Source organism: Phacochoerus africanus, chromosome 11 (assembly GCF_016906955.1).
Source record: "Phacochoerus africanus isolate WHEZ1 chromosome 11, ROS_Pafr_v1, whole genome shotgun sequence".
Classification (NCBI taxonomy): Eukaryota; Metazoa; Chordata; class Mammalia; order Artiodactyla; family Suidae; genus Phacochoerus; species Phacochoerus africanus.
The window spans coordinates 70,535,360-70,550,093 of record NC_062554.1 but is presented as its reverse complement, the minus strand read 5'-3'; the positions used below and the strand labels follow the sequence as shown (position 1 = coordinate 70,550,093).

The window sequence follows — 14,734 nt, the reverse complement described above, 5'->3', positions numbered from 1 at the left end:
ATATTCGTGTATTTATTCTGAATTTAATAGGGTCTGAAGACCAACTGATTGACAAGAGATGTTCCATAATGAGCATGTACCATTTCAGGAAAACTATAAAACATCTGTCTAAAAGATTAGCAGCCATTTTTATCCCTTGTTACTCTGCAAAAGGAGAAGCAGACAGCGAGCATGCACTTCCTGTCTCAATTTAGAATGACTGGAAAATTAAGCTCAGCATGGGGGTGTATTTGGTATTGCTGGGCACAAATATAAGTGATGCTAATGGATATGATATTCAATACAGTTTCTAGTCTTTTCCTTGGGGAAAACTTCTACGCGCATTTAAGGCTCTCTCAGACTTTAGCAAAGTCTTAGCCTTCGACAACTGATAGAAAGGGTGGGGACAATGCCTGACATTTGTAGTCTATTCATACCTTTAGAGGACAACAAAATGTAGGAAAAGCACACTGTTTTGATCAGCCAGTGGCTCCCATCCCATTTTTAAATTTAGGTAGTGCCTGTGGTTTTCTTTGCTTTTAACTTGGGTACAAGACTCTGAAACCAAAATTGCTTTCTGCCACAAAGAAAAATGCTTCTCATTAGCTTTTCCAGTAGGACTAGTTTATGCAAATCCAGAATTATTAACTAAATAACTAAAGTGACCTTAGTACACAAGTTTAGAAACAACTTGGCATTGTGGTCAAGGGAAAAATTAAGACTTGAAACACTCCTGTCTAACTCAGTCCTCCATCATTTCAAATCCAGAAGTGATATAATGCATTTTCCATATTTACGTCTGTGCAACTCCCCAAAGAGGTGGTTAAAATGCTAGATTACAGTCTTAGGCTCTTTGAGCCCCTCAAGCTCTTCCTGCTTCCTCTCCTTCCCAATTTTTCTGGGCTTCACAAAAAATTGGGAAATTTGAGGAAAAGTTAAGATGCCATAGCCTGCTCTAAACAGTTAATAAATTCATTAACAACGAAATCAAAATCTAGGGAATTATACCGTAAATACCTTTATTGATGTGGACTTTTTGCTCTACAATGACTACAAACATTATCAGAATTAGCTCCACTGTACAGGATGTATTAGGCTGTATTCTTTAATATCTAGGATGACCTCACTTCATTAAAATTAAAATCCTACAAAAGTGAAAAAAAATTACAAAGATTTCTTTTTCTGCTGACAGAAAACTCTGAACATCTAGCCTCGTGCTTTTCTGAGAAAAAAAAAATTTAGCTATTTCCTCAATACGATGTTGAATCAAAATGAGGTCTTTGGATTTAGAAGAAAACAAACAAACAAACAAAACATACTAATATTAAAGCTTTAAAAGTTGATGTGAATCAGACAAAATTCAGAGGGAATGTATTTGTAGTATTAGCAAATAATTCTTGAGGAAGAGGTTCTAGATATAACCTTAAATCAAGTTTAAAAAAGATATTACAAAGAAAAAACGTTTTTGTACATGCTTTCAAATACTGATGACTGTCGCTCTGAGCAGCTCTTTAGAAATCTCTTTTCACTTAGCAATTTCTGAGACCTTATAGGCAATGCTTCTGTCCAGTGAGCAATTTCTGAGACCTTATAGGAAATGCTTCTGTCCAGTGAGCCTGACGTGATTTATAAGGAGAAGGTGACCTGAAACACATTCTAGCAGTTTTGACTGGCCAGGCTCAGGTCAGAATGATCTCAAAAGAGCAGAGAAGAAAGGACTCAGCCCTATGACTGAAATTCAATCTTGCTTGTGTGTATGTGTGTATCAGGCAGCAGCACAAATAAAGTCCCTTTCTTGTTTTGTTCTACGGAGCTGGCTCTGGGAATTACAAAGCCAGGGGCCTTTATTACAGTAATGCAGGTTAAATACTTTAAAACCATCTGCTGCAACCCTCATGAGTTAAAACCATTCTCAGAACCAGGAGGTAACTGGTCAAAACCTTAGCCCCACTCTTTGACCAACCAACATGAGAGGACAATGCCACCGGCTACATAAAAGTATGCTTCTAGGTAACTTTTCATCCAAAGCAGAGAAATACCCAGAAGAATGAAGAACCTTCCTCTCACAGATGGAGTGGCAAGTCTAGCAGTAACATTTCCATGCCATCTTTGAGCAATTTGGGAATCTTTTCTCCAATCATTCATAAATCACCACAATAGTCCTGAGAGGCCAAAATTGGTCCCTGCCTTGAGCGTATGCAAGAGCTAAGTCCAAAGCTGTTGGCTAATCACCCAGAAGACAATGTGGACAGTTTAATTTGCTCTCTTGGCCTTGCTGACAGTTCAGCCTGTTAACATATTTCAAATTAAGAGAGAGAGGAAGAGGAGCCCTTGCAATGCTGTGTGTCCCCTTCCATTTCCTGGAACGTTTATTTACGAAACATCCACATGAGCAACTAAAAAATATGGGCAAGCAAACACAGAGCCTTCCCCACAAAAAGGTTTGTGCTCTATTTGCTTCAGAGTTATGTTACATTAAACAAAAAGACATATACATATATTTTTTATACAGGCATAAATTCCAAAAAACCCAGACATTTCCATCTGGCAATAAAGACACAGTCTTTTCAGAAGCTGCCGTCTTTTGCTTGTTTCTGGAAAGCCTGTGTGATGACTGGGACAGGATGATACGCTTAGCAATTGTCTTGGTTTAGGTTTTGCTTTCCATGTGCAGAATAGCAGAGGTCAAAGAATCAAACAGGAAATAAAAGCTTCACCATGATAAGGTCTGTACTAGGGGCCATGCAGGAATTAGAAAAATGGGTGAAGTGGCCACCTGGTCACTAAGCTAAAATAGGGAGCCCATGTCCTTTCAAAGGAGGCAGCCACAGTTGAGTGACACACACAGACTTCTGGCAGAAATGTGAGCACAGTGGTGCCAGAGTTGCTGATTTTTTTCGATGAAAACCAGAAGCCCAGACTTTGTGTAAAATCTCCCCAACAAGCACAACCAAGGAAAAAAACTGTGTGGGGCAAACGAAGGAGGTCTGTGGCTTAGGTCTGTGGTCCAAGGTTAACCATTTTCTAATCTCAATGAAGAAGGTGTGAGTAGTGAAATGATTTGCTTATGATGACATAAATAAAATACCATTTTGGTTAGAATCCAGCAAGTACCTAAAAATATGGAAATGACTGGCACCGGTCTGCCTCACTAGACTCGGTAATGAATGCCATGACGACCGTTAGAAGTTCCTAAGATTCTTAGGAAAAAAAAAATCCAAACTGCTATGTTTGAAAGATCGACTTGATGTCCTTTCACTATTCCTTTCCAAGTAAAGTAGGGCATCTTACCTGTGCTCCTTTGAGAACGCCGTGTGCATCAGTGCTTGCTGTTTGACAGACTTTTGCCATAACTATTGTTTTTCCCAAAGGCCCGCGTGCTTTCTCCAGCTTCTGGTTGCAATCTTACATTTGGGACGGTAAAAATAGAAGACACTGTGGACAGAATGAAAAGTTTTCATTTATACATTTATAGGTGTATTTATAATCTTTTCTTGCAAAAAAAAAAAGGGAGATTGGGATGCAGTGTGGATGACCAGCACATGAAACATCATGACCTGCACTGGTCTTTGAAATGTCAAGGTGTCCTAGCCACACACAGACACACACACACACACACACACACACACACACACACACACACACACATATTACAGGATAGTCTGCCTTTCCCTCCAAACCACAACTCAGCTATCTCTCACATTTCTCTATCTAGAATAATTGAATTTGGTCATGACATATTTTGCCCTTTGTGCTACTCTTTCATTCATTTTGTGGAGAAATGTTTATGGAGCCCCACAACTGTTCTAGGCTTTCAGAATCCTACAGTGTATAAATCAGAATGAAAAGAAACTCTGGTTTTGGTAGATTCCACCTAGGAGAGGGAGATAATAAACACGATAACAAATATATCACCATGTGTTAGAAAGAAAAACTACACAGGGAAGAGAAATCGGAAGTGCTGGGGTAGAAGCAGGTCAGTGAAGGCTTCCTAGGTAAGGCACAGCTGAGCAGAGAACCCCAAAAAGTGCAAGGGTGAGTCCCGCATGTATCTAGAGGAAGAGCCAGCGTGAACTGAAGAAAGAGGAAACAGCAAAGCCTAAAGAGCAAGGAGAGAAGCAGGCAAAACAGTGAGGAGGCTACTGTAAAAATATAGGTGAAAGAAGATGGTGAGTGCCCTGGGCAGGGTGATGGCAGTGGGGAGGTGGGGATGGTGTATTGATCTGTGTTGACTGTAGAGTCAACAGGGTCTATGGAAGAACTGGGTTTGGGAGAGACAAGAGAAGAGGTATCAAGGATAACTTCCAACACCTGGAAGAATGACACTGCCATTTATTTGCAAGGTGGAGACTACAAAATGGGCCAGCCTGGGGTGAAAAGATCTGGAGTTCAGTGGTGGTAATTTTTTTTTTTTGTCTTTTTGCCATTTCTTGGGCCACTCCCGCAGCATATAGAGGTTCCCAGGCCAGGGGTCGAATCAGAGCTGTAGCTGCCAGCCTAGCCAGAGGCACAGCAACGCGGGATCCAAGCCGCGTCTGCAACCTACACCACAGCTCATGGCAACGCCGGATCGTTAACCCACTGAGCAAGGGCAGGGATCGAACCCACAACCTCATGGTTCCTAGTCGGATTCGTTAACCACTGTGCCACGACGGGAACTCCCCGGTGGTGGTAATATTAAGGTGGAGATGCCGAGTAGACTGCCAAATGGAGATGTCTAGTAGTCAGCTGGATGTGCAAGTCTGGAGTCAGGGAAGATAGGACTAGAGATGGGGAGGTGGAAGCTGTCAGTGTACAGATACTATCTAAATCACGAGATTAAATGAGACCATCGAGGCTCTAGGGAGCATATGCAGATAGGATGATCTGAGGATTAAGCCCCGGGGCACTCAAAGAGTAAGAAGCCTGGCTGATGAGAAGTCTTGCAAAGGAGTATGAAAAGGAATGTTTAGGGAGGCAAAGGGAACTGTCCTGGAAGCCAAGAGAAAGAAACGTTCCCAGGAGGAGGTGGTGGTTAGTTGTGTTGAATTATGCTGATGGATCAAGATGAGGGCTTGGTGGTGGGGAGACCAATGGATAAAGACAAACACCAGCAGCTGTGGAGTCTTGAGTGCAAAAACTTGGTTCAAAAGGATTCAAGAGAGAATGAAAGTCCAGAAACTGGAGCAGCAAATATATGTGAATGGGGGAGGAGGGAATTTTTTATTTTTAAAAAGATGGCATGGAGTTCCATGAATGACCTAATATTGCTTTAGGATAATATATAGGACATATATAGGAGGAAGTAGGAAAGGTCCTTAGGGATCACTGTGTCTGTAAATGAGAAACTAGAAACCCACAGAGACAAAGATACTTGTCCAAAGTGGTTAACGGCAGAGCTGAAGCTCTAATCCAGGTGGTCTGATTCCCAGTTCAGTGCTCTTCTCACTGCACCAATTTGTTGGCCTTCTTTTACTGTGGATCTGAGTTTAGCGAATTAGCAAATGAATGTAATAAAATCAAGGACTCTGCGCTATGAAGTGTATTTTGTTCATTTACTTTGACAAGGGTAGTTCAGCCTCAATAATTTATGTAACTTGATAGTATACACAGGAGAATGCCCTGTGGTGTATTTGGGAAAAGTAATGAATTTCCTCTAAATCAGCCCTCCATTTACTTCCCTGCAATTAAATCTTTGTGAAGAAGTGGGGCAAGGCTGTTGGGGTTTTGGGATAGAGGGAGAATGAGAGGGTGCCACCAAAATTAGCCAGCTTTAACTGCCAGATCCCCAGGTAACTGTACCATTATTCTTGCTTGATGAATTTGTTCTTCCTGCTTCAGTGGCACACTAATATATGACTTCTAAATTTTGGTGTTACATAAATTGGTGAGGTTTTAAGGACTAGCACAATAAAGAAAGGTATTACTTTGTTATATGTTCTTCCAAAGCAAATAACAATCTGGCATGAGCTTAAAACTTCATTTTTATAAGAATCCATGGAATGACTGCAGTGCTCTGTGTAACCAAGGTTCTAATAACACTTGATACTCTTCTCGAAAGGTCTGATATATTAAAGTAGGCCAAGAAGGCTGGAGTCCACTCTGAACTTATTTTTTGTTACAATCTTCTCTGTTTAACCTGGGTTTGCCTTCTGCTTGCATAAGTGTTTTCCCTTTGTGGACATTCTTTTTTTAAAAAAATGCTATGACCTGTCTTTAAGAATGTGCTGCTATGGATTTAACTGCATTCCTCCAAAATTTGTAAGGTGAAGTCTTAACCCCCAATGTGATAATATTTGGAGATGGAGCCTTTGGGTAGTAATTAGGGTTAGATGAAGTCATGAGGATATGACCCTTAGGATGAGATTAGTGGCTCTGTATGAAAAGGAAGAGAGAGAGAGGTGTTACTCTTTCTCCTTGCCATGTGAGGATACAGGGAGGTGGCTCTCTCATCAGGAACTCTGAATTTGCTGTGCCTTGATCTTGGACTTCCCAGCCTTCAGAACCAGGAGAAATAAATGTGTGGGTTTTTTTTTTTAAGCCCCAGTCTACGGTATTTTGTTATTACAGCCTGAGCAGACTAGGTATTAATGTGAGGTTCCTGAAACTGATAAATCTAAACCATGACTTGGTTGCTAAGACAATCCATTTATTGATTCGGCAACACTTCTTTTCAGATGGATCCCCTTCCAAATCTCCTGGAAAAGGAAGAGTATGAGGATCCTGGCACCGCCGCCACTGCTGCTGCCGCTGCCGCTGCCGTTTGCCAGGTGGTAAACTTTTATGAGACTCCACACGTAAAATTTAATTTTAAGAATTTTAAGAATGCCTAAATCTAGTCTGCGGAATACTAACCTCAATAAGAGAGTCACCCAAACCAGTCACCTCAAAACTAAAAGAACTAGTTCCCAAAGTCTCCAAAGCTTAGGAATTCTTTGTTTTGTCAACATGTTTACAAGGACGACCACGTTGTTCGAAATGGAAATGACTGTGGTATTTAATACTGGGATTGTCCTTTCTTGCGCCTGGATTTATGCTTCATAATGATTATCTACTAGACACAGAAATAGCATTTCTGTAACTCAAAATTGTTACCGGAGGCATTTAGCAGATTCTTGCTTGAAAAATATAATGATTTTTCATCTTTATTCTCCCCCCTTCAAAAGGTTTCACTGCTCCTGATGTTTAACGTTATGCAAAGACGTGTTTCTGCCAATGAATATCGCCTTATGGTTATGCTTCTGCAAATAGCCTGCTGTGAGCTGATAAAGGGATTAATGCAGCCAAAATTCTTAATCTGTGAAATTACAAATTAAATTCTCATATTAAAAATACCACCCTGAGGTATTTTTTGTGGTTTTAATTCCCCTCTGGTGTTCTGCATACATTGTGCTTGTTAATGACGGGGACAAGGCTGTCTCCGCTGGCAGCCTGCTGCCGAGTGATAATGTGTAGGCATTTACTTACTGATAGAAACTGGATTTAACCACTGGCTGATAAACTAAGTGGCAAGTGGGTAATAAGTCCATATTAACAGAAAAGTACTACTACAGAATTCAGAATTCATAGACCATCAGAATCCTGGCTTAAACTCAATCATCAAGTCAGATGGGATTGAGATGTCACCAAGGAGCAATGATATCCAGTTACAAGTTATACTAAATGCAAAAACAAACCATACGTTTGAGTTTGATGAGTCATAAACTAATGCATCCATTTGCATCATTTTTTTTTTTTTTATATATGGGAAGGTGTGTCACCAATAGATTATTTTTCTACAGGGATTTTTGTCTCTAAATTTTTTAAAAAGTGGGAACAGCTGTAGTAGTGGTCGGAGGGTAGACTTTTAGAAAGGAAGGAGGCTAGAATACGGAATAAAGATGTCATGAAATAGTGAGGATTTTTGAAGCACGGTGGAATAGTGGGTTAATATAGCTATAGTCACTCTAGAGTTAAAAAAAAAAGTAATGACAATTAAACCTGGGATATCAGAAAAGATTTAGGGTAGAAATACTTAAGCGTTGTTACTTGGGACTCAATTCCAAAAGAAAAGGTTACTGTCACTGAGGAGCCTCCAATGCTATCATGGGGGGGGAGAAAGTCTAAAGACCAAGAGATTAAAGAAGTAACTTCAATGTATGTCTATGGTAAGTGATGTATACGCAAGGATTAATAATGACATTATCAATATCTATCCATATATGCAGTATATTAATTTTTAAGACAAAAAAGGGTATGAGAAGAAATACCTCTAATTAGCATTGGAAAGAACGTATTACCGTCAAAGAAAAACATTCTTATTGCAATAGTGTTAGCAAAATTTCACAAGAATTTTGTTTCACACTTTGGAAGAAAGATGAGATCCTCCCAGTCATAAATCCTCCCCCAGATATTTAAAATCTAATTGGAAAAGGCTGTGTAAATACGAACGCTTTTGTAAAAACAAAACAAAAACCCACCCAGGAATGTGTTTTGTTTTAAAAGATCCAGAGAAGAGCTCTGTATGAATACCGAGAGCGTTTCTAGTTAAAATGAATTACATGTCTTCAGTTCTTACACGTCAATTCAGTGCATTAACCAACTGCCAACTCTGTTCGTCAGCTCACTGCATAGCAGCCCTTTTTAAGGTTATTGTTATAACAACCAAGATGGTCTCTGAGAATCAAACAGAAATGAATCATTTCTACTATGTGTACTGCAGCCAGTTAAAAAGTACGGTATGCATAAAGCACTAAATATGTAAATCATATATTCCTTCTCCTTTATGACTGCTCAGATCTTTTTTTTTTTTTTGGACACACACATAATCAAATACAAAGACATGCAGCTGCTGACTGCAGAGCAGAGATAGCAAAAAAAGGAATCCATTTTCTTCCTGTGTCTGGTAAGCTAGCAATTGAATGGCAGGATTCCACTAAATATATACACTTTCTACCCTCTCCCCTCATTCTTTTTCGGTCCCTCTCTCCCTCTCATATATACATGCATGTACACACACACACAAATTCACTTACAAATATACACATTACAGATGCACATATAAACATGTGAGTCTCTCTACCTGTGTGCCATACATACATGCTAAAACCATGTCCCTACTTCAACTGGATGTTTCGAATTGTCATACTCACTATCAGTCAGTTCCCATAGCCGTGGGGGCAGGTCACTAAAATACTCGTGGCTCAAGGCGGCCTGGGCTGATAGTCTGTTCTTTGGGGAACACTGTAGGAGCTTGGAGGCCAGATCCTCTGCATGATTCACATAGCTGAGCCTGAAAACACAAGCAAAAAAGAGAGAAATCAGAACACACAAGAAAATTCACTAGTAAGACATAAGCCTCACCTAATTTTTCTGGACTTATTTATTCCTGGTCAAGAAAACAAGTTAAATTGCCTGTTGAAAATAAAGAGCAGAATTCACATTAGTTCTTAGAGTATTTGTTACTCTAAATTGGCTGGCTTTTATTCTTGATATCCTAGTCTTATTGATTTAACATACTTCTACCATAAGCAAAGGGTTGGTATTTTCAGGATAAAATTAGGTCCCAAGGTAAAAAATTTCAGAAGATAATTTATCAAATAGTTGCCAGAATTTTTTCATAGAATCTAGGGACCGCATACACATCTGGATACATTTATAGGAAAATTAATACAAAATAATCAGGAGAATTAAAATAAATCTGCTATCAAATTCTCTAGTTACTAAAGTTACCTTCCCTCTAAGAATTTACATTTTCTTACATTGAATATAAAATTATTGGGATAAGTACCCTTTCAACAATTGTAACATTAACATGCAGGTTAACAAAGGGAATAAGCTTAAACCACATGGGACTGAATCAATTCAAGATGACCTTAAAAACAACAGCAGACAGAAACTATGTCTCAAGATCACCAAAAAAGCAGAGGAGTAAAATCTTCCATGTGGTACCAGCTTTCAAATGGGTAGCAGACCACACTGTCCAGCCCAGGCTTGTTTTTCACGGAATCTCCATTTCATTTCTCAGGGCAATCAAACCCAGATAATTAACATAAAAACAATAATTAAAGTCTTCCTAATAGCGACTCCCATGTATGAACAGTTGAATGTGGTTCAAGCTCATTCCTAGGCACTTCTCACGCACTGTCATATTTATTACTCCACCTAGTAACTCTGTTTCCATCTAGCAGCAGTGGAGCTAAGCGGAAGTCCGAGAAGGTGGTGAGTTGCTTAGTTAGCAGGTTGAGTGGATTGAAACCCAGTCAGAACTAGCTAACTCTAATGTAGTTTGCATTTGCCAAGTTCTCCGATCATTTCTAAAGGCTTTTATGCGCAGATTCCTGAGTTTCTGCAACAAGATGCAGTAAGTACAGGGACTCTAAGGCAGTCAGAAGAATGTGGAGAAAAGTTACATCTGATAGTGGATATTCTTTCAAAAGCCTTGAAGCTACAAAACACGCCATTAGCCAATAAACATCTTTCTTCAATGACCAACAATTCTCTTCCTTCTCCTTCTGAAGCAGCTCTTTAATACTGATTTTAAATTGTTATGGGTCAGGATGTGGGGTTGGGGGGTGGGTGGGGGAGAAAAAGGGTCATGGACTTGGGTAGAGGAAGAAAAAGGGAGAAGAGCCAAGAAAAACATTAAAGACCCCAACCTAAGAGACTTTCTCTCTAAATCTTCATAGGTGAAGGTCTCACAGATGGGCTCAGTGTCTGGCTGCTGCAATGGTTGTTTTGTTTGTTTGTTTGTTTTTTGTCTTCTGTCCCTTTTAGGGCCGTACTGCTGGCATATGGAGGTTGCCAGACTATGGGTCTAATTGGAGCTGTAGCCGCCGGCCTACGCCACAGCCACAGATCCGAGCCACATCTGTGACCTATACCACAGCTCACAGCGACAACAGACCCTTAAGCCACTGAGAGAGGCCAAGGATCAAACCCACGTCCTCATAGATACTAGTAGTGTTCTTAACCCACTGAGCCACAATGGGAACTCCTTGTGCTTTCAGTTTATAGACAGTCTTTCCCTGCGACTTCACCAAGTTCTGTTTTCTATGTTGTAAATCTGGGTAATTAAATGCTTAACAGTCTAGCATTGTTGTATCTTCCTGGTAAATTCAGTCTTTAATCCTTCTGTGGTGACCATCTCTATCTTTAATAAATAGCTTTCTGGGCTAAAGTCCTTTTTTTTCCCCCTTATTAATTTAATGACGTCGTCTTTCTTTTGTTTAGTATTTGCCTGTCCTACCTTTTGTCATTCTCTTACTTTTACTATTCCATATTCAGTTTTAAGGTGTCTCATAAATATTACATAGCTGGGTCTAATGTTTATCAAACAACCCCCGTCTTCTAAGGTAAAAAATTTAGTCTCTTTATATTTCATGATTACCGATATATTTGGAACTACTACTATCATCTTAATGTCGTATCCTATTTTGTTCTGCTTTTCCTTTTTACTCTTTTCCTGCCCTCTTTTGGATTGAATCTTAAAATATTTCCCATCTTCTATTTTAGAAGTTATGCATTTTATTTCCACCTGCTTACTGATTACACTTTTTCTTTTTTTATATTTCAATATTTATTTAGATGTATAAACTCTTGCACTAAGTTTTTACAAGCTGATGTACAGTGACACATTATTTCTCCCAAAAACCTATAACCATACATTCTAGATCATATAAATACGTGACTGAACTAACATCAGTACACAGCACCATTTTACCAAGTACACCACAAGACAAATTATCAAGTATACAAAAATTAAGTTATACACCTCAACAGGAATATAAAATGTTACATGTTTGCTTAATTCACTAGCAAAAACTAACTTTTCTTTTTGTAAGAAAGATTGGCAGAGAAGGCAAAAATTCACACTGCTAACAGCAACGGTTGGCAAACAACTTCCAATAAAAATGGGAACAAAATCAGAGGATTTTCAGAAATTTTAAGATGCAGAATTATGTTAGCTACAACAACAAATCATGTCTACCTTAAAAAAATATTGACTAAGCTAAAGGGCATATTCCATATGTCCTACATAAGACAAGCACAATGTTTTGCTAAAAATACTTAATAGCCCATTCTCACTCTTTTTTTAGGCCCTCTCTTTTAAGTTATACCCTAAAGTGCAAACATTAAATTAATTTTAAGACATATTTATCTGGAGACATTAAAGATACATGCTTCTGTACAATGTGGACTTTGCATGAACTTTACAACCAGAGATTTGTGATTTTCAAAATAGAGGTTTTCATAACAGCACAAAATAAGATTTATAGAAAGACATTAAAAAATCATCGTAAGATTGGTCAAAAGCCAACAAAATCTTTGGTTACACAAATATGATGTATATTGTTTTAAACATGGGAGATATAGACATAAAGTAGCACGCAAGTAGCCATATAGGCCCTACGATCAATGTATGAAATGATGGAGGGGATAAAGCACAGAAGACAGTTCCTGTGATTTAAATTCTGTATATTAAAAACATACAAGTATTGCACTGAGTATTTTGGCACCCAATCTCTCTAAATGTCTTATATATTGATAAGATTCAGGTATGGGAAAGACTTGAAAAAGACTTATAACCCAATATTGCATGGTTTCAGGAAATGACAATTGATAAAAATGAGAAGCACATTTTAAGAGCTGAACGGCAAGAATCTTTTGCTAAGTTTCCAAAGAGGATGATCATAATCCAAATACAGAGGCTACAATTCTGCTAAGCTTGAGACCTGATAAAACTGCTCATCAGTGCTCCTATGGAAAGCTTCATTAGACTTATCGTTCACCAGGTCTACACACTGGCTAATATGTACAATAAATTGGTCCAGTCTTAAGCACCATTTCCAAGGAACTTAAGACACCAGGCAGACCAGCTTTACTGACTTCCAACAGTAACTTTTATGACTACTGGTATCTATTAAGTGCAGGTGAATTTTAAGATACTTCTCCACATACAAAGGTTGCTTGCTTTTAAAATTTCCACTCTGGGAGTTCCTGTAGTGGCTCAGTGGAAATGAATCTGACTAGCATCCATGAGGATGAAGGTTGGATCCCTGGCCTCGCTCAGTGGGTTAAGCTGTGGTGTATGTAGGTCGCAGATGTGGCTCAGATCCCATGTTGCTGTGGCTGTGGTGTCGGCCGGAAGCTGCAACTCTGATCTGACCCCTAGCCTGGAAACCTCCATATGCTGCTATTGCAGCCCTAAAAAGACAAAAGACAAGTAAATAAACAAACAAACAAACAAATAAAATAAAATAAAATAAAATCTCCACTTCACTTTTGTCTTAATGACCTTTACTGCATCTTCACATTTCATTCCACTTTCAATTCAAGCTAAGACAATAAGCACTAGAGCTCTCCCAAGATCTGCAACACACTGATGGTCCTTGAAGAAACTCTTCTTTTACAAGACATAACCCAGCATCCACAGTCTGGTTGGATGGCAATGCAACACCATCCTTTGGCCAACTCAGAACCTGATGCCTTTTTTCCAAAAGCAGTGTTGTAAATGGCTTCACATGTTCTTACCACTGTGGCGATGTCACATATTTTAAGCCCCTCTGTAAATGTGTTGAAGGTTCCACTGGCTGGATTGTTCTGTGAATGACTTCACAAGAGTTGGTCACTTCATTTGAGCCATATTAAGTTAGTTAAAAAGCACCAAAGGAGTTCCTGTTGTGGCACAGTGGGATGGGCGGCATCTTGGGAGTGTTGGGATGCAGGTTCAATTCCTGGCCTGGCATGGTGGGGTAAGGATCCATTGTTGCCACAGCTGCAGCTTAGGTCCAAACTGTGGCTCAGATCTGATCCCTAGCCTGGGAACTCCATATGCTGCGGGGCGGCCAAAAATGAAAAAAAAAAAAAAAAAGAAAGAAAAGAAAAACTCAATAGAATTATAAAAAAATTAAAATGTTGCATATAGAATACAGAAGCAATGTAAAGAACGATGTAAGGAAACTAAAGTCTACTTCAATATACTACCCTTGAAATTCTCAGGGCTTTGCATTTGAGGTGGGGAATAATGGGAAGTAAGGTGATTTCTCCTGACAAGTCTCAGCAATTCTGTAATCTGGTAATGAGGCACTCCAGTAACAAGGCAACAGAAAGCAAGGTCCTCCAGGTTTAGCCCACTGAGGTCAGAACTCCTGTAGCATGCCCTCCTGTTTTTATTTCAATCCTCCTGTATCTAGCTATGTCCTCTGATGGACCTTCTTGGTGAAATCATGATGAATTTCTTTCTATATTTCACTTGTCTGTTTAGAGGTCATTCTGTGTTCCTGGCAATCATCCCCACTGCCCTCCAGAAACTTAATAAATATGTGACCAAGAATACTGAAGAATTGCCCAATTGACCACCAGTCATGTCCTCCTTTGGGCAAGTTGGTTTAGTTGTTTGTTTTGTTTTGTTTTGTTTTGTTTTCTTTTTAGGGCTGCCCCTGCGGCATCAGGAAGTTCCCGGGCTAGGGGTCAAATCAGAGCTGTAGCTTCTGGCCTACACCACAGCCACAGCAATGCCAGATCCAAGCCACGTCTGTGACCTACACCATAGCTCATCACAACGCCGGATCCTTAACCCACTAAGCAAGGCCAGGGATCGAACCCACGTCCTCATGGATACTAGTTGGGTTCATTACTGCTGAGCCATGATGGGAACTCTGCATTTAGTTTTATTACACCATCAAGGATATCAGAAGAAACTTCCACACTTTATATACTTTGACCTTTCGTTCTTCAAGCATATGGCTCCTTAACTTTTTAACTATGTCAAGCTCAGAGTTACACTTTCTCTTTA

The 14,734-nt window shown here is 39.4% G+C and overlaps 1 protein-coding gene across 2 annotated transcripts in view; it reads right to left on the bottom strand.

Moving 5' to 3' along the window:
• The window catches only part of CDK14 (cyclin dependent kinase 14), a 619,947-nt gene that overhangs the window by 90,138 nt on the left and 515,075 nt on the right, over positions 1-14,734 (bottom strand). For both annotated transcript variants that reach the window (XM_047751802.1, XM_047751803.1), the window contains 2 exons: positions 9,090-9,229; positions 3,271-3,414 (listed from right to left, as the gene is read on the bottom strand). In XM_047751802.1, the coding sequence (XP_047607758.1) occupies positions 3,299-3,414; positions 9,090-9,229 (256 nt within the window). In that variant the 3' untranslated portion in view covers positions 3,271-3,298. The remainder of the gene's footprint in view (positions 1-3,270; positions 3,415-9,089; positions 9,230-14,734) is intronic.